Here is a 24,836-nt window from a genome sequence, read left to right as displayed (position 1 = left end):
ATCCCACTAGCATAGGTGTGATTTAACTTCCATCACACTTAGCAGAGGTTCTAATTGACAAACTGACCTTCAAGAAAAATGCTAGGTTCAATAATTTGGAACATAAAATATGGAGCCCTATGAGGTTTCTATTCTGACAGTTCATAATAAATCAGAATCTGTTTAATGTAACTGAGGAAGCAGCAGCTATTTTCAAAGTGCTGGTAGCAGCTCAACATGTCTCCTGTACATCAAATCAAATGGTTTGAAAAGTGTACGTAACGAGATGAATAAATCACATATCACTATTTTAAATCTAACATGAGTAAGTGCAAGTAGAATGATGCTCTGCAGTGGAGTATATAGTGTTATGAAAATTTCTCTCAGATTAAAACTGTGTACCAGACTGGGACTTGAACCCAGAATCTCATCTTTTGCAGGCAATGACTCCTTACTGCATGAGCTGTGTGGGCACAGCTAATGACTGCCCATCCTCAACCCCACCCCCCTTTTCCATTCCTTGCAGGAAGTTTCATAGCAATGTACAGTCTGTTGTGGACTGAAAAATTCACTCTGGAAGTAATCTCCTACACTGTGACAAAGCCATTTCCCTTCTCTGCAGTGCCCTGTCTTTCAGGAGTGCTACTCGTGTAAGGTATGCAGGTGAACTTCTGTAAAGTTTGGTAAACAGGAAAGAGGTACTGATGAAAGATGTGAGGATACAAAGCTAAATACCTTGGTAGAAGTGATGCAACAAGGTAGTGGTTCAATTTGTACCTAAAAGAAAGAAGACAGTTGTATCAAATAGTCAGAGAAGGAGTATGGGCATCATCAGAATGGGGTACTGCCACATGCAGAGTGCCTCAGGGTTCAGTTCTGCCTACCCCCCCACCCCCCCCACCCCACCCCTTTTTATTCTTTTTATTAATGGTCTACCTCTTCATTCAGAATATTGTAAAGTCGCCATCTTTGATAATGAAACTGTAGTACTTACTGATAATTTACTAGACAAACTTGATGTGTCAGTTAATAAGATTTTTATGGATATTGTCAACTGGTTTCATACAAGAGATCTTTCTGCTAATTACAGTCAACTAAACTTTATTCAGTGTCACAAAGCCTCTAAAGATGAAGAAATAGAGAAAAACCAGGTGACCATCAGACAGTTGGGGTGGATACTTCAAAATATCTGGTCTTCCTTTTTGACAGGAATCTAAACTGGGCAAATCAAATCCTGGATCTTTGCTAAAGACTATGTTCTGCACTTTACACTTTTTGCACTATTTGCTGTTGCAGAAATATGGAAACACTTAAATCAGCTTATTATCATTATTTTCATGCCATTATGGCAACTGGAATCATGTTTTAGAGAAATCAACCACAGCCTAGAAAAGTGCTGTGTGCACAGAAGGATCTCGCATGTAGATCACCCTAAAACCTCAAGCAGAAACACTTTTAAGGAACTTTAAATCCTCACATTCACTGCACAATATTCAGGGTGTTGGAGGAGGAATAGTCAATATTCAGGGATATGACATGAATGATAATTTGAAGATTTTTCCAAGTTAGAGCACATTTAATGTAAATTATTATTTATTTTCTATATTATTCAGAACATTGTCAGATTTACGCATGTATAACAGTTACAAAAACATTAAATAATGCTTTTTTACACAGTTTCAGTTGAAAAACACTCTGGTGAGCAGTCTATGATCAGGAATTTGGTGTGTCAGAAAGTGCTGATGGTTTTCTTCAACAGTAGCAGGGGCACTGTTGTGACTCGCCGATCATTCAAAGTGCCACCGCGCAATTACGCGCGTCCTCTACGTGCGGCGCTGTCTGCCAGCCATGCAGCAGCTGCGCCACCTAAGCGGCCAGCCGAGCAGCGGCCGCTAGACTGGGACTCAGTGCTCATTCGAATGCTAACGTGTACACATATCTTACTTGTCAACTTACTCTGTGACTTATATGTGTTAAACTTGAAGTTCTAACAATTGGCGACGAGGATGGGATTTTTCCTTTTCACCGTTGACTCACAAGGGTTCCATGGCCACTGTCGAGCAACTATTGCAAAATCTCCTTGAACAGCAAACGCTTCTAACAGCGGCGATTCGCGATTTCGTCGTGGCGTCAAATGCGGGGCGTTTCTCGTCGTTGGCTATACCTCCTTTTCCTCCTTACGACGAGATGGCGGAAGACTGGTCTGATTATGAAAAACGTCTTCGACAGCACTTCTTGGCATTTCATGTCGCGGATGAACAACCATGTAAGTCTCTGTTCCTTTCCTGGATTTCACCTCAAATGTATCGGTTGTTGTCGCAATTGGCTCCTTTGAAGGATCCTGCGTCTTTGTCCTTTGCTGAAATGTGCTCACTTCTGTCTGTCTATTTCCAAAAGCAAACACATGTGGTAGCCTCTCATGTTACCTTTTATCGTTGTCAAAAACAACCAAATCAATCCTATCGCGCTTGGGCTGCTGAACTTCACGGCCTCAGTCGAAAGTGTCAATTTGTTACTGACATTCACAAAGAATCCTATGCTGATTCCATGGTATGGGATGCTATTATCCGGTCGGTGCCTGACAAAGAAGTTTGGCAACGTGCCCTTCAGTTGGCAAATCTGACTCTAGATGAAGTTCTCTCCATTGCGCAGTCTTTTGAAATTTCTCGCGCCGCTGGGCCGCAAATAGAGGCGTGGTGTGATGTTGGGGAAATACAACCTCTGTGCGCTGTTGACGATGCGTGCGGCGCGTCCCCGCCGGCCGACGTGGCTGCAGTGCGCTCCCACGCGCAGCCTCGGCCTAGTCATAAACAACCCGCTATGAAACTGCAGCAAAACCCCTGGCAATTTCCTACATGTCTGCAGTGTTTTACGAAACATTCACGCGAGGATTGTCCCCAACGTTGGGCTGTGTGTTACAACTGCAAAAAGAAAGGTCATGTGTCTTCCGTTTGCAAATCCGACCGCATACATAATGTTCATGAACATGACGCTGATTCTGATTCTGTGTTGTCTGTCAATTGCACTTCTTCCCTTTCAGGGAAGTTATTCCTCACTGTCCAAATCCTTGGTCGAGATGTTTGCATGCAAGTGGATACTGGTTCTGCTGCCACTATAATTAATTCTCAGACGTATCTTCAGCTGGGTTCTCCACTCCTGTCCCCTGTCACTCTACAATTACGGACGTACAATAAACAGAAGATTTCTCTCTTGGGACAGTTTAATGCTGAGGTATCTTACAAATCCGTCATTCGCACTGTTCCCATATTTGTGGTCGACCAGAGCAACGCAGAAAATCTTTTTGGTTTCGATGCCTTTCGCGTTTTTGGGTTCTCCATAGATGACTCTGTTAATATTGTCTCTGATGCTATTCCTTATGCTCAACTGGATTCCTTGTCGACGACATTTTCGTCCCTTTTTTTCTCCTGGGTTAGGCCATGCGAACGACTTTGAAGCTCATATCACGCTCAAACCCACTGCTCGGCCTAAGTTTTTTTGAGCTCGGCCCATTCCTGTGGCTCTTCGTGATCGGGTGAAACGGGAGTTGGATCATCTCACTGCTTCTGGGGTCTAGCTTCCTGTCACTTCCAGTGAGTGGTCCTCTCCTGTCGTTGTCGTTGCTAAGCTGAATGGTGATATTCGTCTCTGTGGCGATTTCAAAGCCACTGTAAATGCTCAGTGCCTCATCGACACTTACCCTATGCCCCGTCCTGAAGATCTGTTCACTAAACTTGCTGGAGGCCAGTATTTTTCTAAAATTGACCTGTCAGAAGCTTATCATCAACTTTCTCTTGACATTGCTTCCCGGCAGTTTCTGGTCCTTAACACGCCTTTCGGTCTCTATCAATACCAACGCTTGCCATTCGGGGTTGCTAGCGCCCCTGCTCTCTTTCAGCGATTCTTGGAACAATTATTGCTCCCTGTCCCTGGGTGTATCAATTACATGGACGACATTGTTGTCACTGGCTCCACCACTGAAGAACATCTTCAAAATCTCCACACACTTTTTCATGTCTTACAGACTGCCGGTCTTAAGTGTAAACTTCAGAAATCACAATTTTTTCAGGCATCTATCATGTACTTGGGGTTTCAACTCTCTCGGGATGGTATTCGTCCGCTTCAACAAACTGTCGCTGCAATCGATGCCCTTCCTCGCCCTACATCTGTTAAGGAACTGCAGGCCTTCTTGGGGAAAATAGCATACTATCACAAGTTTTTACCGTCTGCGGCTTTGGTGGCTCAGCCGTTGCATCGCCTGTTGCATAAAAACGTGCCTTTTCACTGGTCCGCGTCATGTGAAGCGGTTTTACAGAAGTTGAAGACTATGCTGAAAAAGGCCCCGTGCCTGGCTACTTATCAACCTGGCCAACATCTTGTTCTTGCCACAGACACCTCTCAATACGGGGTCGGTGCAGTCCTTCCACACCGTTTTTCTGACGGTTCGGAACAACCCATTGCTTATGCCTCCAAAACGCTCACGGATGCCCAACAAAAGTATTCTCAAATTGAGAAAGAAGCTTTGGCCATAATTTATGCTCTTCATAAGTTTGGTGTTTTTCTCTATGGCTCAAAATTTCATCTTGTTACGGATCACAAACCACTTGTTTCCTTGTTTCATCCATCAACGTCACTTCCCGACAAGGCTGCACACCGCCTCCAGCGTTGGGCTCTTTACTTGTCCCGTTTCAAGTATGAGATTCATTTCCGGCCAATGGCTCAACATGCAAATGCTGATGCTCTGTCTCGCCTTCCCATGGGTCCTGATCAGGCATTCGATAGGGACGAACTTTTGTGTTTCCAATTGGATGTTGCCGAGCAGCGGGTTGTGGACGGGTTTCCCATCACTGGGGACAGGCTGGCGGCTGCTACGGGTTCTGACCCTACCCTCTCCCGGGTTTCACGCTGTATTCAGAAGGGTTGGCCAGATCGCCCGTCCGCTAAGCCTTCTGATCCGTTGCGGAACTACTACACTTTGCGCTACCGCCTCACGGCTAGGGATGGTGTTATCCTCCTCTCCACTGACAATGCTTCGCCGCGTGTTGTGGTACCTGTGTCTTTGCGTGCTTCGGTCTTGCGCCTCCTTCACCAAGGGCACTGGGGTGTGTCTCGTGCCGTCGCGTGTACTGGCCTGGCATCGACTCTGAAATAGCACACATGGTCGCTGCCTGCGGCCCTTGTGCGTCACAGGCCACTGCCCCGAAGTCATCTTTGTCACCGTGGCCTTCGCCTGAGAAGCCCTGGGAGCGCATTCATGCTGACTTTGCGGGACCCTTTTTAGGTACTTATTGGCTCCTCGTAATTGACACCTCCTCTAACTTTCCTTTCATTGTCCATTGCACGTCACCTACCACCGCGGCAACCACCAGTGCTCTCGCCCGCATTTTTTCTTTGGGAGGCCTTCCCTCTACTCTTGTTACTGATAATGGTCCGCAATTAGCCTCTTCTGAATTTGTGGATTTTTGTGCTCTTCATGGCGTTACGCATGTCATGGCCCCGCCGTTCCATCCACAATCCAACAGTGAGGCTGAACGACTGGTCCGCACATTTAAGGCTCAGATGCGGAAACTTCTGACTTCTTCTGCTGCTGATGATGCACTTCTCCAGTTTCTGGCATCTTACCGTTTCACCCCCATGGGCGACCACAGCCCGGCTGTTCTCTTACATGGCCGACAGCCCCACACGCTACTCCATCTTCTGCGGCCTTCCACCTCACGGCCGCGGGTGCCTTCACTTGGCCGGTTCACCGCCGACAACCTCGTCTGGGTACGGGGATATGGCAGGCGGCCAAAATGGAGCCCGGGCCGCATCTTAAGACACCGTGGCAGACGCCTGTATGAAATCCAGACGGACACAGGTGTTGCAGTGCGTCATTTGGACCAGCTTCGGCCTCGGGTGCCAGCAACGCCTGTTCTGAATGCCGCCACACCATCTTTGGCTCTACCTGACGCTCGGGATCTTGGCATCTCTCAATACTCACAACGCAGCCCTCTCACCATCATCGCGATGCCAGCACCAGAACGGACGCCACCAGGAGACGTACCCATGCAGGAACCAGAGGACATCCTCTGTCAGAGCAAATCTACTCGCCTCCTTCTCCAACGGACGCTGACACATCGCCCATGTCTCCTGTCATATCAACTGGACTTGCCGAAACGGGCAGATTGGTGCATGGGGCCCCAGCAGATTCGACCCCTACATCTCCTGTCATCTCGACCCGTTATCATCGATGACACTTCCGTCCGTACGGGACTTTACGGCGAGTCAAACAACGCCTATGGACATTAGCCATCTCCAGGACACCTCCATCAAGACCAGTGCAACAATTTCAAAGGGGGGAAAAGTGTTGTGACTCGCCATTCATTCAAAGTGCCGCCGTGCAATTACGCGCATCCTCTACGTGCGGCGCTGTCTGCCAGCCATGCAGCAGCTGCGCCACCTAAGTGGCCAGCCGAGCAGTGGCCGCTAGACTGGGACTCAGTGCTCATTCGAATGCTAACGTGTACACATATCTTACTTGTCAACTTACTCTGTGACTTATATGTGTTGTTGTGTCGTTCCGAAATATATGTGTTAAACGTGAAGTTCTAACAGGCACTACTGTCACAGAAGCTGTAAACATATACTGTATCTGCATATTCTTTATTGTAGATGTGTGGCATTTTAAGCAGTGTGTGGATAAACAAAGTAAACCAATGCTTCCCTCTGATACACTCTTAATTCCTCACACTACATCACTCACAACACATCGTATACAACTGGCTAGTTTAATGGTAGAAAGACATCACAAGCAAAGAGGTTGAAAGCAATGGGGTAGGTTTGGCTAGAATATAATGTCAAAGAGGCTGGGTGGGTAAGACACATACATGCATGCTACTAGCCCAAGAATGTATGACATTAAATGTGCTATGTCTCAATAACCATTCAGAACAGGTCGTACATTCATACAAAGCTTTTTGCTTCAAATAAGGGTTCCTGTAATGTCCCTGAAAATTGACCATTTGTACTGTGACACCCTGTACATTCTCCCAGGCAGTGTGTATGTGTGTATCATAGTCACAATACTAAATGAAAAGACAGTATCCACTATCAGCATGCAAAACTGAGTATGGTACAATAACGAGTCCGTTTCACAGGCAGTAAGATTTTTAATGCCCTCCCTTCACAGATTAAGTGTTTAGTTTAGTGGATGAGGATCTCTTTAAAAAAAAATTAAGCAGTTTCTATTGCAATGGTCATTTTATGCTATAGAAGAGTCCCTGAAACACAATGTGCAGTACCTGTAACATTCATATGCATTTCCAGGTATGTATTTTCTTGCATATCTACTTATTATTGTAAACATATTTAAATACTTCTTTTTTCTGTAATATACCTAAGTTGCAGGTACTTTAATATGAAACTGATCACTATTATTTATGTAATACCGTAGAATGTAACCTCATCAAACTTGTAAAACAGACACATTCCATATCCTGTGTGATATATTCACAGCATGGGTCATCCTTACATAAAACAAATAAATAAGTATCCAAATAGATTATTTGGTAAGAGCATTGCCTGGAAAAGACAAGGTTACAAGTTTGAGTTCCAGTCTGGAACACAGTTTTTATCTTCCAGGAAGTTTTAAGCACAAGTAGTTTACAGCTATTTAGCAATAGTCAGTTACTCATGCAGGTATGCAATATATGTTAGTGTAAAACTTCCTGGCAGATTAAAACTGTGTGCCGGACCGAGACTCGAACTCAGGACCTTTGCCTTTGGGGGGCAAGTGCTTGAGCACTCTCAGTCCGGCACACAGTTTTAATCTGCCAGGAAGTTTCATATCAGTGCACACTCCACTGCAGAGGAAAATCTCATTATGTTCCACTTCCCTGTAGGTATTCAGGATGTGATATACAGAATATGAATGAATGGATACATGAATTAATTTTAGAAATATTCATTGCTTTCTTTAATGAGAGTAGAAATTTGATAATACAATGCACGAATTAGTATTACTGTTATTTATAAGCAGAATTTTTCCAAAGTCTGACTGTTTGATGACTTTGTGACATAATTGCATTAGATATCCCCAAAGTTTGTGAGTTAGTACTAAGTTTGTGCTTCCAGCATTTTAATAGAAAAGAAATATCAGTGAAAGTTATGGAGAGTTTTAAAATTCATTCATTTATATTTTGAAACTTAATTGTGACTATACACAAGGATGTGGAACAAGTTGACAAGTACAATATGAAGCCAACAATTGATTATTGTTAAACTGCTAATGACAATTTTTGTTTCCTTATGCTAAATTTAATATAATACAATTAACAGGAATGCAAAACTGTGAAACTCTTCAGTTCTCTTCAATAGCTTCTTCTTATCTTCTCTTGATAGCTTAATGTCTACATAAGCCACATCCATATTTCTCATGGACCAGCCATAAGAATGAAGACCTATTTAAAATGATCATCACAAATTGTCATGCACTTCATTCTCATCTGCCACTACATCTATACTCTGCAAACCACTGTGTAGTGCATGGCAGAGGGTTTGTCTCATTGTACCAGTTATTAGGTGTTCCACCCATTCCATACACATGTCCCCCTGCAGGTCTGGGGGTTAAAATAGGCCTGAGGTATTCCTGCCTGTCATAAGAATGACTAAAAGGAGTCTCACATGTTTCAGCCTTTATATGATGGTCCCCTGTAGGGTTTGATCTCTATTTTTCAAAATTTTTCCTGAAGACCAAGCCAGTTGGTGAAGGGCACCTTACATGGTACCTTGTGTCCATCGTGCATTGAGATCTTTAGCCCACTTTCTCATCGTCGGATTGCAGTCCCGCTCATTCTCCATCTCTTTGGCAAGGACACCTTCCTGCGTGCATTTTCCACCGTGCACTATGCAGTGTCACTTTCTGTGCCGAGATGACCATGGACTTCTCTGTACCTCATATCCAGTTCGGTAGCCAGGCTGTTGTGGTGGGGCCGCCATGCACCCTGTTGGTTGTAGCCCCCTGACAACACAGGGATCACTCTGCTCATGCCTGTGCCGTTAACTTGCGATGTATAACACAGAGTAGATGTCCGTCACCCTGGGGCATCGAGACTCACGGCAATCGCCATCCTGCCAGGTGGCCTTTGCTATGGCTGGGTGGCACCCGTGGGGAGGGCCACTGTCAAAGTGGGTGGCATCAGGGCAAATGACATGTCATGAAGTTTAGTACATCATCTTTTGCTGGTGGTCCTCCACCAGAAGTCTCTAAGTGGGCAAAGTCTAACTTTAATGCTGAGAAATATGACCCCAAGTCATTCCTCTCCATCGGAGGAACCCCAGGCTAAGGATGGCAGTGAAGCTTATTCATCCTGGTACATTGTATGTATGAGAGTTGATGGGGAATCTTTCATGTCCATGAAGCCTCAGTTTTTTGTGGAGCATTTGGAGGACAAGTTTTGGGAGGTGGAGAGCTTGTCCAAAATGTGCTCTGGGTCAGTTTTGATAAAAACAGCATCCTCTGCCCAGTCACAGGCATTACTCACTTGTGGCAAGTTGGGGGATGTTTCCATTACTATCATGCCTCATAGGAGTTTAAATATGGTCCAGGGTATTATATTCCACAGGGACCTTCTTTTGCAGTCTGACGATGAGCTGCGTGCCAGTTTTGAGCGGTGAGGTGTTCATTTCGTCCAGCACGTCCATTGGGGCCCGAGGGTTAACCAGGTTGCCACCGGTGCCTTCATCTTGGCCTTCAAGGGTGACACATTGCCCGAGAAGGTCAAGGTGATGGGCTACCTCTCTGACATCAAGCCATATATCCCTCCTCTGATGTGGTGCTTTAAGTGCTGGAAGTTCGGCCATATGTCTTCCCGCTGTACTTCCAGCCCACCTGTCGAGAGTGTGGATGTCCATCGCATCCCAATACTCCATGCGCCCCACCTCCCATCTGTGTCAACTGCAGAGAGAATCATTCACCTTGCTCACCAGACTGCAGGATTCTACAGAAAGAGAGGAAAATCATGGAGTATCAGACCCTGGACCGACTGACCTACACTGAGGCTATGACCTATTCATATGCCACCACTACGAGAACAGTTCTCGCCCCATCAGTTCCTCAAATTCCTCTCAGAACCGGGAGGCTACACCTGCCCCCTTGATGGTGGGGGCACTTCCCTCCCTGTTGCTCCCGCACCACCTACTTCGGGAGCAAGCCCCCCCCCCCCCCCCCCCCCCAATCATCGGGAATTTCAGTCCCCACTTCTGAGCCAGAGAAGCGTAAGGCTTCTTCGGCTCCTCTCACTAGTAAGGGGTCCCTTGGGTCACTTCCTTCCCATGTTTCAGATAGTGGGAAAGATGACATCTGCCAGTGGCTGAAGAGTCCAAAAACAGCTGGTCATAGGGCCTCCCGCTCATCCTCAGTCCCTGAGACAGATTCAGTGAAGTCCTCCCAACCAGGGAAACCCAAGGAACAGTGTGAGAAATCGAAAAAGAAGACCCCTACGAACAGGGAACTTCTGATGGCACCCACACCACCGCTACCTGCAAGCTCTGTGTCTGTGGATGGGGTGGAGATTCTGGCATCCACTAAGGACCTGAATCTCGCCGGACCCTCAGACACAATTGATATAGAGTGCTCAGGCAAAAAGTTGGTGGTAGCAAGTGACCATGAGGCGTAAAACTGCCTCATTGAATGTTCCATGCCTTCCCAGTCTCATGATGATGTCATCCTCCAGTGGAATTGCTGCGGTTTTTTCCACCGCCTGGCTGAGCTACAGCAACTGTTAAGCCTGCTTTCTGCATTGCCCTCCAGGAAACCTGGTTCTCAGCAATGCAGACCCTTGCTCTCCGTGGCTATAAGGGATATTACAGGAACTGTAGTGACTATAATCGAGTGTCAGGTGGAGTTTGTGTTTATGCCCTAAAGTCAGTCTGTAGTGAACTGGTGCCCCTTCAAACCCCCCTTGAAGCTGTAGCTGTCAGAATACAGAAGATGCAGGAAATAAATGTCTGCAATGTATATCTTCCTCCAGATGGTGTAGTATCCCTGAATGTATTAACTGCACTGATTGATAAACTCCCTAAACCTTTCCTACTTTTGGGAGATTTTATCGCCCATAACCCCTTGTGGGGTGGCACCGTGCTTACTGGCCGAGGCAAAGATGCTGAAACTTTACTGTCTCAGTTTGACCTCTGCCTGTTAAATACTGGGGCTGCCACACGTTTCAGTGTGGCTCGAGGTAGATACTCAGCCATTGATTTATTAATTTGTAGCCCAGGACTTCTCCCATCTATCCACTGGAGAGCATGTGATGACCTGTGTGGTAGTCACCACTTCCCCATCTTCCTGTCACTGCCACAGCGTCAGGCCCGTGGACACCTGCCCAGATGGGCTTTAAACAAGGCAGACTGGGAAGCCTTCACCTCTGCTATCACTGTTGACTCTCCCCCTCATGGTAACATTGATGTGATGGTTGAGCAGGTGACTAGCACAATTGTTTCTTCAGCAGAAAATGTCATCCCTCACTCTTTAGGGTGCCCCCAATGAAAGACAGTCCCTTGGTGGTCATTGGAAGTCAGTGAGGCAATTACAGAGCATTGGTGAGCTCTACAGTGACATAAGCGGCACCCTTCCTTTGAGCATCTGATAGCCATTAAGTTGCTCCATGCCCATGTATGCCAGCTTATAAAACGACAAAAACAGGAGGGTTGGGAGAGGTATGTGTTGACCATTGGGTGCCATACGTCACCTTTCCAAGTCTGGATGAAGTTCAGACATCTTTTTGGGTATCAGAGCCCAACAGGTGTTCCTGATGTTACCATCAATGGCATGCTATGTACCAATGCAAACGTGATTGCCGAGCAGTTTGTTGAGCACTATGCTTGAGTCTCTGAGTTGGAGAAGTACCCCCCAGCCTTTCACACCTACAAATGGCAGACTGAAAACTCTTGTTCACTACGTGCCACAGTGAACCCTATAACGCCCCATTTACAGAGTGGGAGCTCCTCAGTTCCCTTGCACATTGCCCCAACACAGCTACTGGGCCAGATCGGATCCACAGTCAGATGATTAAACATCTTTTGTCTGACTACAAGCGCCATCTCCCTGTTATCTTCAACCGGATCTGGTGTGACGGCGTCTTTCCATTGCAGTGGCAGGAGAGCACAATCATTCCGGTGCTTAAACCCAGTAAAAACCCACTTGATGTGGATAGCTATTGGCCCATCAGCCTCACCAATGTTCTTTGTAAGCTGCTGGAACATATGTCTCCAAGTCAGGGTGACTTCTGCCAGTGTCGCTCTACCACTGATAATCTTGTGTCCCTCAATTCTGCCATCTGAACAGCCTTTTCCATATGCCAACACCTTGTTGCCATCTTTTTTGATCTATGCAAAACGTATGACACAACCCGGTGACATCATATCCTTGCCACATTATACGGGTGGGGTCTCCGAGGCCCTCTCCCAATTTTTATCCAGAATTTCCAGTTGCTCCGTACTTCCCATGTACAAGTTGGTGCCTCCCGTAGTTCCTCCTATACCCAGGAGAATTGGGTCCCGCAGGGCTCTGTATTGAATGTATCATTATTTTTAGTGGCCATTAACGGTCTAGCAGCAGCTGTAGGGCCGTCTGTCTCACCCTCTCTGTATGCAGATGACTTCTGAATTTTGTACTGCTCCACCAGCACTGGTGTTGCTGAGCGGTGCCTACAGGGAGCCATCCACAATGTGCAGTCGTGTGCTCTCGCCCACAGCTTCCAGTTTTCGGCTGCTAAATCGTATGTCATGCACTTCTGTTGGCGTCATACTGTTCATCTGGAACCAGAACTTTGCCTTAACGATTATCCACTCACTGTAGTGGAGACGTATCAGTTCTTAGGACTGGTTTTTGGTGCCTGATTGACTTGGCTTCCTCACCTTCATCAGCTTAAGCAGAACTGCTGGCAGCACCTCAATGCCCTCTGCTGCCTGAGCAACACCAACTGGGGTGCAGATCACTCTATGCTGCTGCAGCTCTACAAAGCCCTTGTTCAATCACTCCTTTACTACAGGAGTCTGGTTTATGGTTTGGTGGTGCCCTCAACATTGTGTGTACTCGACCCAGTGCACCAATGTGGCATTCGTCTAGCGACCGGAGCTTCTGGAATGAGTCCAGTGACCAGTGTCCTGGTGGAGCCTGAAGTTCCTCCATTGCAGATACAATGTGCACAACTACTCACCAGTTACATTGCACACATTCATAGTTCTCCTGAACATCCGAATTACCGTTTCCTTTTTCCAGCCATGGCAGTTTATCTCCTGCATCGGCGGCCCAGGTCAGGGCTAACAGTTGCAGTTAGCGTGTGATCCCTTCTGTCTGAACTGGAGTCCTTACACTTACCACCTCCCATCCAGGTCTGTCCACATACACCTCCATGGTGTACACCTAGGCCGCAGATTTGTCTGGACCTTTCGCATGACCCTAAGGACTCAGTTACTCCTGCCGCTCTCTGCTGTCACTTCCTCTTGGTTCTTGACATGTTCCGGGGATCTGAAGTGGTTTACACTGACGGCTCACTGGTTGTTGATCATGTTGGCTTTGCTTACGTCATTAGAGGCCACTTTGAACAGCATTCCTTGCCTGATGGCTGCAGTGTATTCACTGTCGAGCTGGTGGCCATCTCTTGTGCCCTTCAGTATATCCGTTCATGCCCAGGGAATCGTTTCTTCAGTGTACTGATTCCTTGAGCAGCCTACAAGCTATCGACCAGTGCTACCCTCACCATCCTTTGGTAACATCCATCCAGGAGTCCATCTATGCCCTGGACCAGTCCCATCGTTCAGTGGTGTTTGTGTGGACCCCAAGACACGTCGGCATCCCAGGCAATGAACTTGTCGACAGGCTGGTCAAAGAGGCTACGCGGAAACTGCTTGTGGAGATGGGCATCTCTGAACCTGACCTGTGTTCTGACTTATGCCATAGGGTTTCTTGGCTTTGGGAAATGGAATGGCATAACAGTATACACAACAAACTGTGAATCATTAAGGAGACTGCGAATGTGCGGAAGTCTTCCATACGGACATCTTGCAGGGAATCAGTTGTCCTCTGCCGGCTCCGCATTGACTACACTTGGGCAACCCATGGTTACCTCCTGCACCGTGAAGACCTGCCTGAGGTTGGTGCAGTGCCTGGTTGACAGTGGCTCATATTCTGGTGCACTGTCCCACTTTGACTGCCCAGCGACGACATCTTGCGTTACCGGACTCGTTGCCACTAATTTTATCTGACAACACCTCAGCGTCTGATTTAATTTTACGTTTTATTCATGAGGGTGGGTTTTATCATTTGATCTAGGTTTTAGCACATGTTCTTTGTCCCTCATTGTCCTCCACCCTAGTGCTTCTTGGGAGGAGGTTTTAATGTATTGCAGAGTGGCTGGCTTCTCCTTTTTTATTGTCATGGTCAGCCAGCCATGGTAATCTGCTTTGTTGTTTTAATCTCTTCATCCCGTTTCTTGCATTTCTAGGGGGTTTTCTTGTCCCCCTTTTGTTCATTTACGTGTTTGTTGCCATTCATCATTCTTGTGATTTTTCCTTTCATTCCACTTTGAGTTGTCAGTCTCATTTGTTTTTTTCTCACACTTGTGGCATTATTTTATTCAGAACAAGGGACTGATGAACTCATAGTTTAGTCCCTTTCCCCATCTTTTAATCCAACCAGCCGACCAAGCATTCACATATGGAGCACAGGAAGAATGACTGTTCAGTTGCCTCTGTGCATGCAGCAATTAATCTAATCCTATAGGAGCAATACATTAGAGGTTGTACTGTATTGCTAAAGAGGAACTTCAGTCCTTGGGTCCATATAATCAGGTAATTTGTAGAAAGAATTGCTAAAAAAAATAAAATTTTATTAATTTTTGTTTTATATTAGCAGTGATTCTAAACTTCTTGCTTGTTGTAGATCTTTGCACCACAATACAGTATCACTTTATGAATGCTAGACAAAGAGACTGCACACATCAAAATTAATTTCTTGTCTTGTACTATGTTGGGTATGCAGCTCGTGTGAAACTGAATTTTATTGTTAAATAGAAATCAAGAAATGGAAGTATTTACCTGAAGCTGATTGGTATGTGGAACCTATAAACATACAGCATCACAGAAAGGTTACTAGCTTTCAGCCACCACTTTTTTCTAGTGTAAGTACACTCATGCACAAACACAACAGTAAACTCTGAAATGCACCCACCTACTACTGTAACAATACTGACTGTTTTATGAACGGCTGCTCAGACTGACAGGAGTAGAGCGGAGAAAAGTCGAGTGGCAACTGGGAAGGGGTAAGATTTATGGGACAACAGGGGTGGGGTGTAAATGACTGAATGGTAGAGAGAGAGAAAGATATTTCTCCATGAAAGTAGCAAAATGAGGATTGAAAATGCATCATTCTCCAAACTTTGTAAGAGAGTGAGTTGGGACTGGAGCTGGAATGATGTGGGCTATAGCAGGAGAAGAAAAGTGATGCTGAGAATAAGGAAGCAAGAAGGGGACTGAAGGAGGTTTAGGCCAAAGGGATTGCGAGAACAGAGGAAATGGTGCAGGGACAGTTTGCATAAATGTATTTCTGGAGAGGTGGTGCTGGGGAGGAGGCTTCACTTGCCCATAAAGCAGCTATAGAAGCCATTGGTGTCATGGTGCGTAGCTTGTTTATTGACTGTGTGACTGAGTCTGCAGTTAGTCACAGTTTGTCATAAGTAGTTGAAGCACTGTTGCAAGATATGGTTGAGTTTCAGAAGGGCATGGGAAATGTTTTAATATTAAGTGGGCAAGGTATTGTCTGCTTTTACCTCTGTGTTAATGTTGTCAACATATCTCCTGATTCCCATTCTAATATGGTGCCATGAATGCAAAGGCTGTGTGTTGGGCCTTTTTAACACGGAATGGAAGAAACAGTGAAAAATGAAGTTATTGTTGGTGACTGATGTGTTTGACGTGAGTACCAGTGGGCATCACATCACACCTACAATGGGAAGCAAGAGTTGGCCAAACATGTTGATAACATTGCTAGAGCCTTTATAGATGGACAATATTATGTCCAGGTAGTCCAGAAACAGATGTACCATGCTTACTGTGATGCCAGCAAACCCATAGCCACTATGAGCCAGTCACTGATCAAAATATATTTTCTCCCTCTCTCAGTTGCCATTTACCTTTTTTCTCTTGCCACTCCTGTCAGCCTGAGCCATCACATATAAACGATCAATACCATAGCAACAGCATGTGGATGCATTTGTAAGTCATGTCATTGAACATGTGAGAGTGCTTACTTACAGTAGAAAAAGAGCAGTAGCAAGAAAGCTGTTGTTATGTGTTTATAATGATCACATATCAGCCTTTCCTCATTTTTCATCATTAATTAGTCCCTGGCCTACCTTTTAGTACTGATTTTATATCCCTAGTAACACACGCCTTTGACCGAGTGAGGTGGCGCAGTGGTTAGCACACTGGACTCACATTCGGGAGGACGACGGTTAAATCCCGTCTCCAGCCATCCTGATTTAGGTTTTCCGTGATTTCCCTAAATCGTTTCAGGCAAATGCCGGGATGGTTCCTTTGAAAAGGCACGGCCGATTTCCTTCCCAATCCTTCCCTAACCCGAGCTTGCGCTCCGTCTCTAATGACGTTAAACACTATCCACCACCAACACGTGCCTTTGAGGTGTAAATCTAAAGATAAATGACTAATAAGTCAAAGATATTTGATGAGATCTCTACAAGATTGATACCTACTGTACACATTATTCTTACTGCTTGCTTTTACTGAATTATTACTAATTCTGCAGGCCAATAAGAACTGAATGTAAGTAAAATATGACAATACTCCAGTCTTTGAGTCAAGTGGGACATACTTCTATGAGAATTACATGCTGAAATGCACTTCTTCATTTGTTTATTTATGTGCAGATTCAGTTTCAGCTTGTTATCCAGCCAGACATCCAGGAAATCTATGCAAGGTTTTTCATTCATTGTATGAGCAATTATATCTATTCATTTTATCTGCAGAGCATTGTTATATGTTTGAAATGGCCAACTATAAGTCTGCAGGAGACAAACCGGAAATATTTAATTGTATTGTCTTATAATGTTTATAAGTACATTCTCTACTACTCAGATTATGATATGAAAGAGAGGCATATTAGCACATTAGCCATTCTAGACCTACTTAAGGCTTTTGATACTGTAAATCACTCCATTCTTCTACATAAGTTAAAAACTTATGGGGTCAGAGGAGTGGCATTAAATTTGTTAATATCGTACCTTGCTGACAGGAGACAATGTGTTAAGTTGTATCATACAACCGGGGGACTTATATAAACAGTAAAATCATCTTATAAAATTCTTAACTGTGGTGTCCCTCAGGGAAGTATTATTGGGCCTTTCCTGTTCATTGTGTACATCAATGATATAATAATTCAAAAAAATGCAGACCTTGTGAATTTTGCCGACTACACCTCCTTCATAAGCTGGGGCCCTACAAAACAGCTAGCAGTGCAAAATAATGTGAAGAACACTAGCCTCATCACAGAATATATGACAAAAAATAAATTGGCATTAAATAAGGAAAAGACAATGTTAATGGAGTTTATGCTAAATTACAAATCAAGACAAGTGGATACTGAGCCAGAGTTATCAACTGAAACAATTGATAAACATAAATTCCTGGGTATTATAGTTGATGAACATCTTACATGGAGGGAGCACATCAGCTACATGTGTAAAAGAAATCTCGTGTGATACCTACCTGCTAAAACGCCTTTCTTGCATAATAGTGTCACCAGTCTTAAGACAAATCTATTTTGGTATTATACACTCCCACCTACAATACGGTATTGAGATTTTGGGTGAGGCACCAACGGTATACATGGATAGGGCGTTTAGAGCCCAGAAGAGAGCAATTAGGATAATAGCGAATATTAGTAAATGTCAATCCTGTAGAGAATACTTCATTAAGTATAGTATACTAACAGTGTATTCATTATATGTTCTAAGGACTATACTGTTTGTAAAAGAAAATATGCAGCACAGTATAATAAATAGTGTTATCCATAGTTATAATAAAAGGAAGAAAGAGGATTATCACATAAAATTCAGAAATAAAAAAGCAACCGATCATAATCCATTTTCTGCTGGAAGATTTTTTTACAACAGACTGCCAAATACCATAAAAATGTTAAAAGGAAACATATTTAAAATAAAATTAAAGCAGCTGTTAATTGCTAAATGTTTGTACTCCATCAAGGATTTCTAATGTTGTATATACTTTATTTCTACTACTAAACTATTATTATTGTTCATGTATGTACTGACTGACTATGTCCACAACTGTAAAAGTTATTATGGACAAATTATCCATTATTATTTAAAATGAAGTATTTGTTGTTATAGGTTCCATGGTCAGTGAGAAACCTCTTAGTACAAGAATCAGTCTTCACTGAAGTTGTAAAAAAATTGGAATCACGTATGTCCCCATTAAATATTGGTTCTTCTTTGGACAAGGCTGCAGATATTGGACCTGCAGTGAGAAGAAATGTACAGGAACAGGTGATGAAAATATTAAACAGAGCCCAGCAGAGAGGTCTTCAGGTACGTGTAGGGTAGTTGGTTTTCTTGCAGTCATGTATAATAATACACTCTGTGATCCCTAAAATTAGCAGTAGTATGCACTCAGTGTTTTTCACTGTGTTTGACACTTCATAATAACATATTTTTCATAATATTAATTCATAGATGAAACACAATATAATAATTTCACCTTCCTTCAATATATGACGTAACTTAAGTTACCCATTCATTATATAGGATACATTAAATAGTGTTGGAGAGTGACTTCTTTGAACTAGGCTTCAGGGAAGAGCTATAGAACTTGCACATGGAATCTGCTAGAAGTGCTGAATAAAAAAAGAACAGTTTCTTTCTTCATATTTTTAGTTATTTCATATTTTAACTGCTTAGTGAAATTTTGGAAAATAAAGAACTAACTTGAAAGTTGAAATAAACCTAACAATTCAAGAGAAGATACCCTTTACATTCTTACAGAATCAAGATTGAACAATGTCATATGAAGTGCATCACCGTCAATATAAAATCATACTTGGAGGACAGATATTACTATTTATTGTTTTGGGAAAAGAAGGAAGGAAAAGGCACAGACTGGCACCTTAAATACTAAAAAGTCGAGAGGCAGGAAGATATGGGGAATCAGAAGCAGCAAAGGAGACAAGTGATTCTCAATAGCAGTGGCAAAATGAGTGTGAAATTGTGTGTGTGTGTGTGTGTGTGTGTGTGTCAGAGAGAGAGAGAGAGAGAGAGAGAGAGAGAGAGCAGGGGAGGGACAGAGGGAGGGTGGGAAGGAGGGAGGGGGGGGGGAGACTTTTGAGAGAAAGGGGAGTACAGTTGATTGAGGCTGACATGGGGTGGAGAATGAAAATTAAGGACAGAAGAGTAACAGCAAGAGAGCTGGAGGGGAGTAGATAAAATTCAGGGATTCTTCTTTTGGGGGATAGGTAGGATGTCCTGAAATTCCCAAGGCCTGTATGGAATTAAAATTGTAAGTGACTATATTTCATCCAGCAATAACAAAACTATACAGCATATGACAGCCAGTCCAAAAGTGATCATACACTTGAAAGATTTGAAGTACAAATAGCTACAAAGCTGGAATGAAACAGATTCATTGAGCAGGCAGACAGTAATGTAAATGGTGACAATCTATTTCAGAGTAAGATGATTTACAAGATGAAATAAACCAACAGTACACCAGATATATTTCAAATACAAAGAAAACCAAAGAAAAAGAAATCTCAAATGGGACAAGCTATTATGAAGAAGACAATAACTTGAATCAAATATTGATAAAGATATAACAGAATATGCTGAGTTATACAAAACTATTTGAAAAATCAGCTTAAACCCCTTTGGGTAACAGAAAGAAAAGTTTTGTAATCCTCTGGGCCTGGTGCATAATAAATGTCTCTCAAGGACATAATAATTTTGTATCACCAGTTATGCTGCTATGAGTATTATGTACATTTGAATTATAGGCCTATTTCCAATGTACAGAAATCATCAGATTACCTGTTGTAAAACATCTTATAAATTTTGGTATATTTGTATATCACATGTGAGTTACTTATGGATACAATGATTTTACACACATTTTCAAGTCTTGACCTCCATGCAATATCATTGTTTCTGTTGCTATTTGTTTGTTTACGGAGTAGAATCTTTCGTCAGGTTACCTTCCATTCAGAAGGCTGTTGCACACAGCAACTGTTATATTGACTTGTAAATAATAGATTTCAGCTATCAGTCGTGCTTCTTAAATTCAATTCAATGAACTGTGGTTGAAGCCTGAGCAACAGGCATTACACATCTTGATCAAACGTGATAGTGCATTGAGAACGGCTAATTTCTAGCTGAAATCTAGATCCACCAATAAAAATTTAAAAAGGACGACTGATAGCTGAAATCTATTATTTTCTTTTGTTGTTATTCTAGTGTTGTGTGTTACGGTATGTTCTGACACTTAATTAAAAATGCTCAGAAATAAGCTTTATTTTATGTAGAAATATTGTGACAGCAATTATGTCAAAAGATCAGCAATATTGTATAGTTACATCTGTTTGTTGACAATTCTATCAGCAATGTTTTTGAGTATTATTGAATGGATGTCTTTGGTATTGTGTTACTTACATTTTGTCTCTGGTTGTATTATGGTTTATCCACTCAGTGGAAAATGTCAAGAAAGTTTTCAATGAAGTGTTTATATTTTAAGTCAATTTGTTCATTGAGGATTATTTCTGACCATTATTAATGAAGTCTTGGAACATACAATAACACACAACACTAGACTAACAAGAAAAGAATATAATCAGTAAACAAATAGACAGAATGGAAACACCAACATTGTGTGGAAGTCAGGACTTGAAAACATATGTAAAATAGTAATATCCAATAAAAATAATAATCATAGCAGCATAATTGATTATACAAAATTTATTAGGTCTTATAAAGAAGAGTTGCTAAAAGTAGCAGATCAGTTTTGCTATTTGGGCAGCAGAATAAGTGACAATAGCTGAAGTAGAAGGGATGTAAAATGCATGCTAGCAATAGCATATGAAAGTGGCTCTGAAAAAGAGATACATTTTAATATCTGAAATGATTTTAAGAGTTAGGAAGTCTTTTTTAAAGTATTGGTGTGGATTGTAACCTTGTACAGAATTCAGAAGTGGAGAAGAAACAATGTAAAAAAAGAGAATATAAGCTTTTGGAATGTGGTCGTAAATAAGAGAGCTGAAGATTAGATGGGAAGTTTCAGATTGAAAGAAAAGACATACTGAACTGAAATGGAGAACAAAGAAATTTATGCCACAGTTAAACTAAAAGAAGAGTTTGGGTGATAGGACACTCCTGAGGCATCAAAGAATAGTCATTTTGGTAATCGGGGAAAGAGTGGGGGTAAAAAGTGTACTGGGAAACTACAATAAATGGGTTCAGGTGGGTGTGAGTTGTAAAAATTGTGCTCTTATGAAGAGGCTTGCACAAGATAGACTGGTGTGGAGACCTGCATCAAACCAGTTTTTGGACTGGAGACCACAATAACTGCTACAGCAACAATATTGCCTTTATATCATCTACTTCAACTTATGTAACATTTTCCTTTGTAAAGATTGAATCTGTATGACTAGTATTTCCATTGGCATCTGACAGTGGCTTAAGAATCTGAAAACAACTCTGTGATTAAATAAAAAAGAAAGCATTTCTTTATTATATTAAATGAAGTATTATTTGTTTTCAAGATTATTATTATTATTATTATTATTATTATTATTATTATTATTGTGATATATATCCATTTTTGCATGGGAACACATGGATGTGAAATGAGTCAAAAAATTTAATTCTTTATTATGTTGTATAATTAAGGACCACAAACTATGATTAAGAATACAAAGTAGAAAATAATAATAAAGGTCAATCAGGAAGTTCCAATTACACTCAGAAACAGAGGTTAAGGAGCAATTTTCAGGTATTATCTAAACATTTATTTATGAATTAAAAAAGACCGTCTTGCTGTTGAGGTACAAAGTCACATGTCAGTGGGAAGGTGGGTGGCTGGAAGTGACAGAACATAAGCTCCATCCAGTAATGCCCATAATGTGGCCATAGCATACATCCTTCCAGGCATGTTGACAGGACAAAGTACTCCTTACTTATCTCCACATAGGCCACAGCCTTATGATGCATGGCTTCTTGCTCCAGTGAGGGGACCCTCCAATGTGTGGTGTTTGTGGTGTACAGGTCACCGTGCGTCACATTTTATTTGTGCTGTGTTTCATTTTCCAGCCTGTGGGCCGCAGCAGATTTGTCAACAGATCTGCCCTATATTTTAAGTAATGTTCAAATAAATGGTTCACATTTTAAAGTTTTGTGAAATGTCCAACATTTTTCCCAAGATTTTATGGAGATGTTTTTAATTTGTTAATAGGGTGACTGGCTCACTCATGTTTTTTGTAAGTGGTCAGCCAGTGACATTTTCCTATCTTTTCCTATCTTTTCCTTTAGCTTCTTTATCACTTTACCTACGTATTAATCTCCTGTATAGCTACATTTACACTTTCTCCAGTGTTTTAGCGCATGTGAGATGGTGATTGTTTGGTCAGTTTGAGAGGAAGAGTGTGCAATAATTTTAGAGATTTCATGTACATTCATTTGTTTTATTGAGTGTAAAGGTGCTGATAAACTTTCCGTTGAGCACCCATAAGCTCTCTCTCTCTCTCTCTCTCTCTCTCTCTCTCTCTCTCTCTCTCTCTCTCACACACACACACACACACACACACACACACACACACACACACACCATCATCATCATCATCTTGACTTACAGAGCACAAATTAATGTAAATAAAGCAGCAAGATATATTAAAGCAGGAATACATAGAAATATATGGGAAATTATCCTATGTATCTCCTAGACAGATAAATTTAGAAAGGAGTAGCACCACCAAGAGTATAAGAGATTGACCTCATTTACAGATATATTATCACACCAACAGCTTGTACCCCTTGTCAGCTTGAAACTATATGTACATCAACTACTGGCACAAATTGTACATCCATTTGCATGTTTTAAAGCATTAACCAATGTATTACACCCAACCATTAGGCAGTTATTACATGTAACAGTTACAATCTTAAGACCCCTTGCTTTGCAAAGTTAACTCTCACACAATCACTCTTTACACCCTCTCTCTCCCTCTCACCTTCTCTCCCCTCTCCCCTCTCCCCTCTCCCCTCTCCCCTCTCCCCGCCTCCTCGCCTCCCCGCCTCCCCGCCTGCCCGCCTGCCCGCCTCCCCGTCCAGCCTCTCCCATCTATCTAGGAGTCCCAACCAAAATTGTTATTTGTGTATAATTTTACCACTGTAGCCAATATGATTATTGTACTTAAAGTTTGTAACATTTCACCTGATTATATAAACGAGTATGAAGTTAAAGTTATTTTAACTTGTCAAAATCGGATTAATATACCACCTGAAGTATTTATTCCAATGCATGTATTCGACACCTCTAAACAAACACCTCCAAATCCTTTAAAATTTATTCTGTAATAATGTTGTTACGATGTACATTCTTCTTACTTTGTGAGAATGTTTTCTCTTCTGGTATATGATCCTTGGGTCCAATAGTTTCCAGATGCCATATTTGTTTATGAAATATGACAGTATACATGTGATGTGTTATGACAGTGAAAGGAATCTGTGACCACTGGAGGTACTCTATTCTACTTATTTTATGTTTACTGTTTGATATATGCTAAAAAAATTTTGTCAAAAAAATCCCAAAACCATGTTCTGAAATAGTGTTTTGTTTCTCCACTAGACAGTGCCACAAATTCCTCCAAAAATTGTAACACAACACACAAACAAATGTCATACTAACAAATGTAAATCCACCTGATGATGGAGGTTTAAACCTTTGAAACGCATTGTGGAGATAAATAAACAGTGACTGGTAACAGTAAACTTGTTGTTTCATTTCATGTCAATAACAGTCACGGTAAAGCATAACCTAAAATGTTCACATTCAAAGTTATTTGCACCTTCTTTCAGTGGATGAAAGGAATCTCAGTTGTTGAGCAACCCAGCAGTACTGACAGCACAGCCCACTTTAGCAATAAATAGTTCAAAAAGAATTGCATTGTTAGTGTGCCAGGTGTTCCATTCAGTGTTTAGCCATGCAGATTTAGATTTTCCAACATTACTTAAGACAAATGTCAGAATGGTTTTCCATTGGCTGATAGACCTATGGCTACCATCAAAAACTTACTTGGGGTAACTAGAGTTAGTGTATATAGCCCTCTGACAATGTTTGCAGTTATGGTAAGAACACCATACTGGAACAAACACCAAGCTTACTGTTACAGACTTGAGGACATTCAAGTGGTTCCTATTTTTAACAAAATCACTTCCATCAGATTGATTGCAAGATTTATCATGTGTCTACAGAATGCAGTTTCAAAGATAACTTTTTGACCGGAACTGTGTAAACAGAATACATTAAGACCGTGATAATCCACCACTCAATAATCCGGCAGACCCGATAGTCTGGCACACATCAGAAATTTTCCGGCATTTTTAGTTTGGCGCTGACGAGACTGGCCTGTTATGCTGGCGTTTGCTAAATGCAGCTCTAGCAGGAGCTAAGAGGTTCAGTGCAAAAGATTTTAAAAAGAATACAGACAGAGTAACTGCCTTTGTTTGTGATTGAAAATTTCAAGAACTTAGACCTTTAAAAATTGCAACATGTGCCAGTTACTTACTGCGCACAGTCTAATGCCTGGA

General features: G+C 42.4%; 1 protein-coding gene across 1 annotated transcript in view; it reads left to right on the top strand.

Moving 5' to 3' along the window:
• The window catches only part of LOC126175733 (putative aldehyde dehydrogenase DhaS), a 197,973-nt gene that overhangs the window by 128,130 nt on the left and 45,007 nt on the right, over nucleotides 1-24,836 (top strand). Inside the window, exon 7 of the mRNA XM_049922681.1 lies at nucleotides 18,381-18,578. Within this exon, the coding sequence (XP_049778638.1) occupies nucleotides 18,381-18,578 (198 nt within the window). The remainder of the gene's footprint in view (nucleotides 1-18,380; nucleotides 18,579-24,836) is intronic.

This window comes from Schistocerca cancellata, chromosome 3, assembly GCF_023864275.1.
Source record: "Schistocerca cancellata isolate TAMUIC-IGC-003103 chromosome 3, iqSchCanc2.1, whole genome shotgun sequence".
NCBI classification, from domain to species: Eukaryota; Metazoa; Arthropoda; class Insecta; order Orthoptera; family Acrididae; genus Schistocerca; species Schistocerca cancellata.
This window is presented reverse-complemented; position numbering and strand designations above follow the sequence as displayed.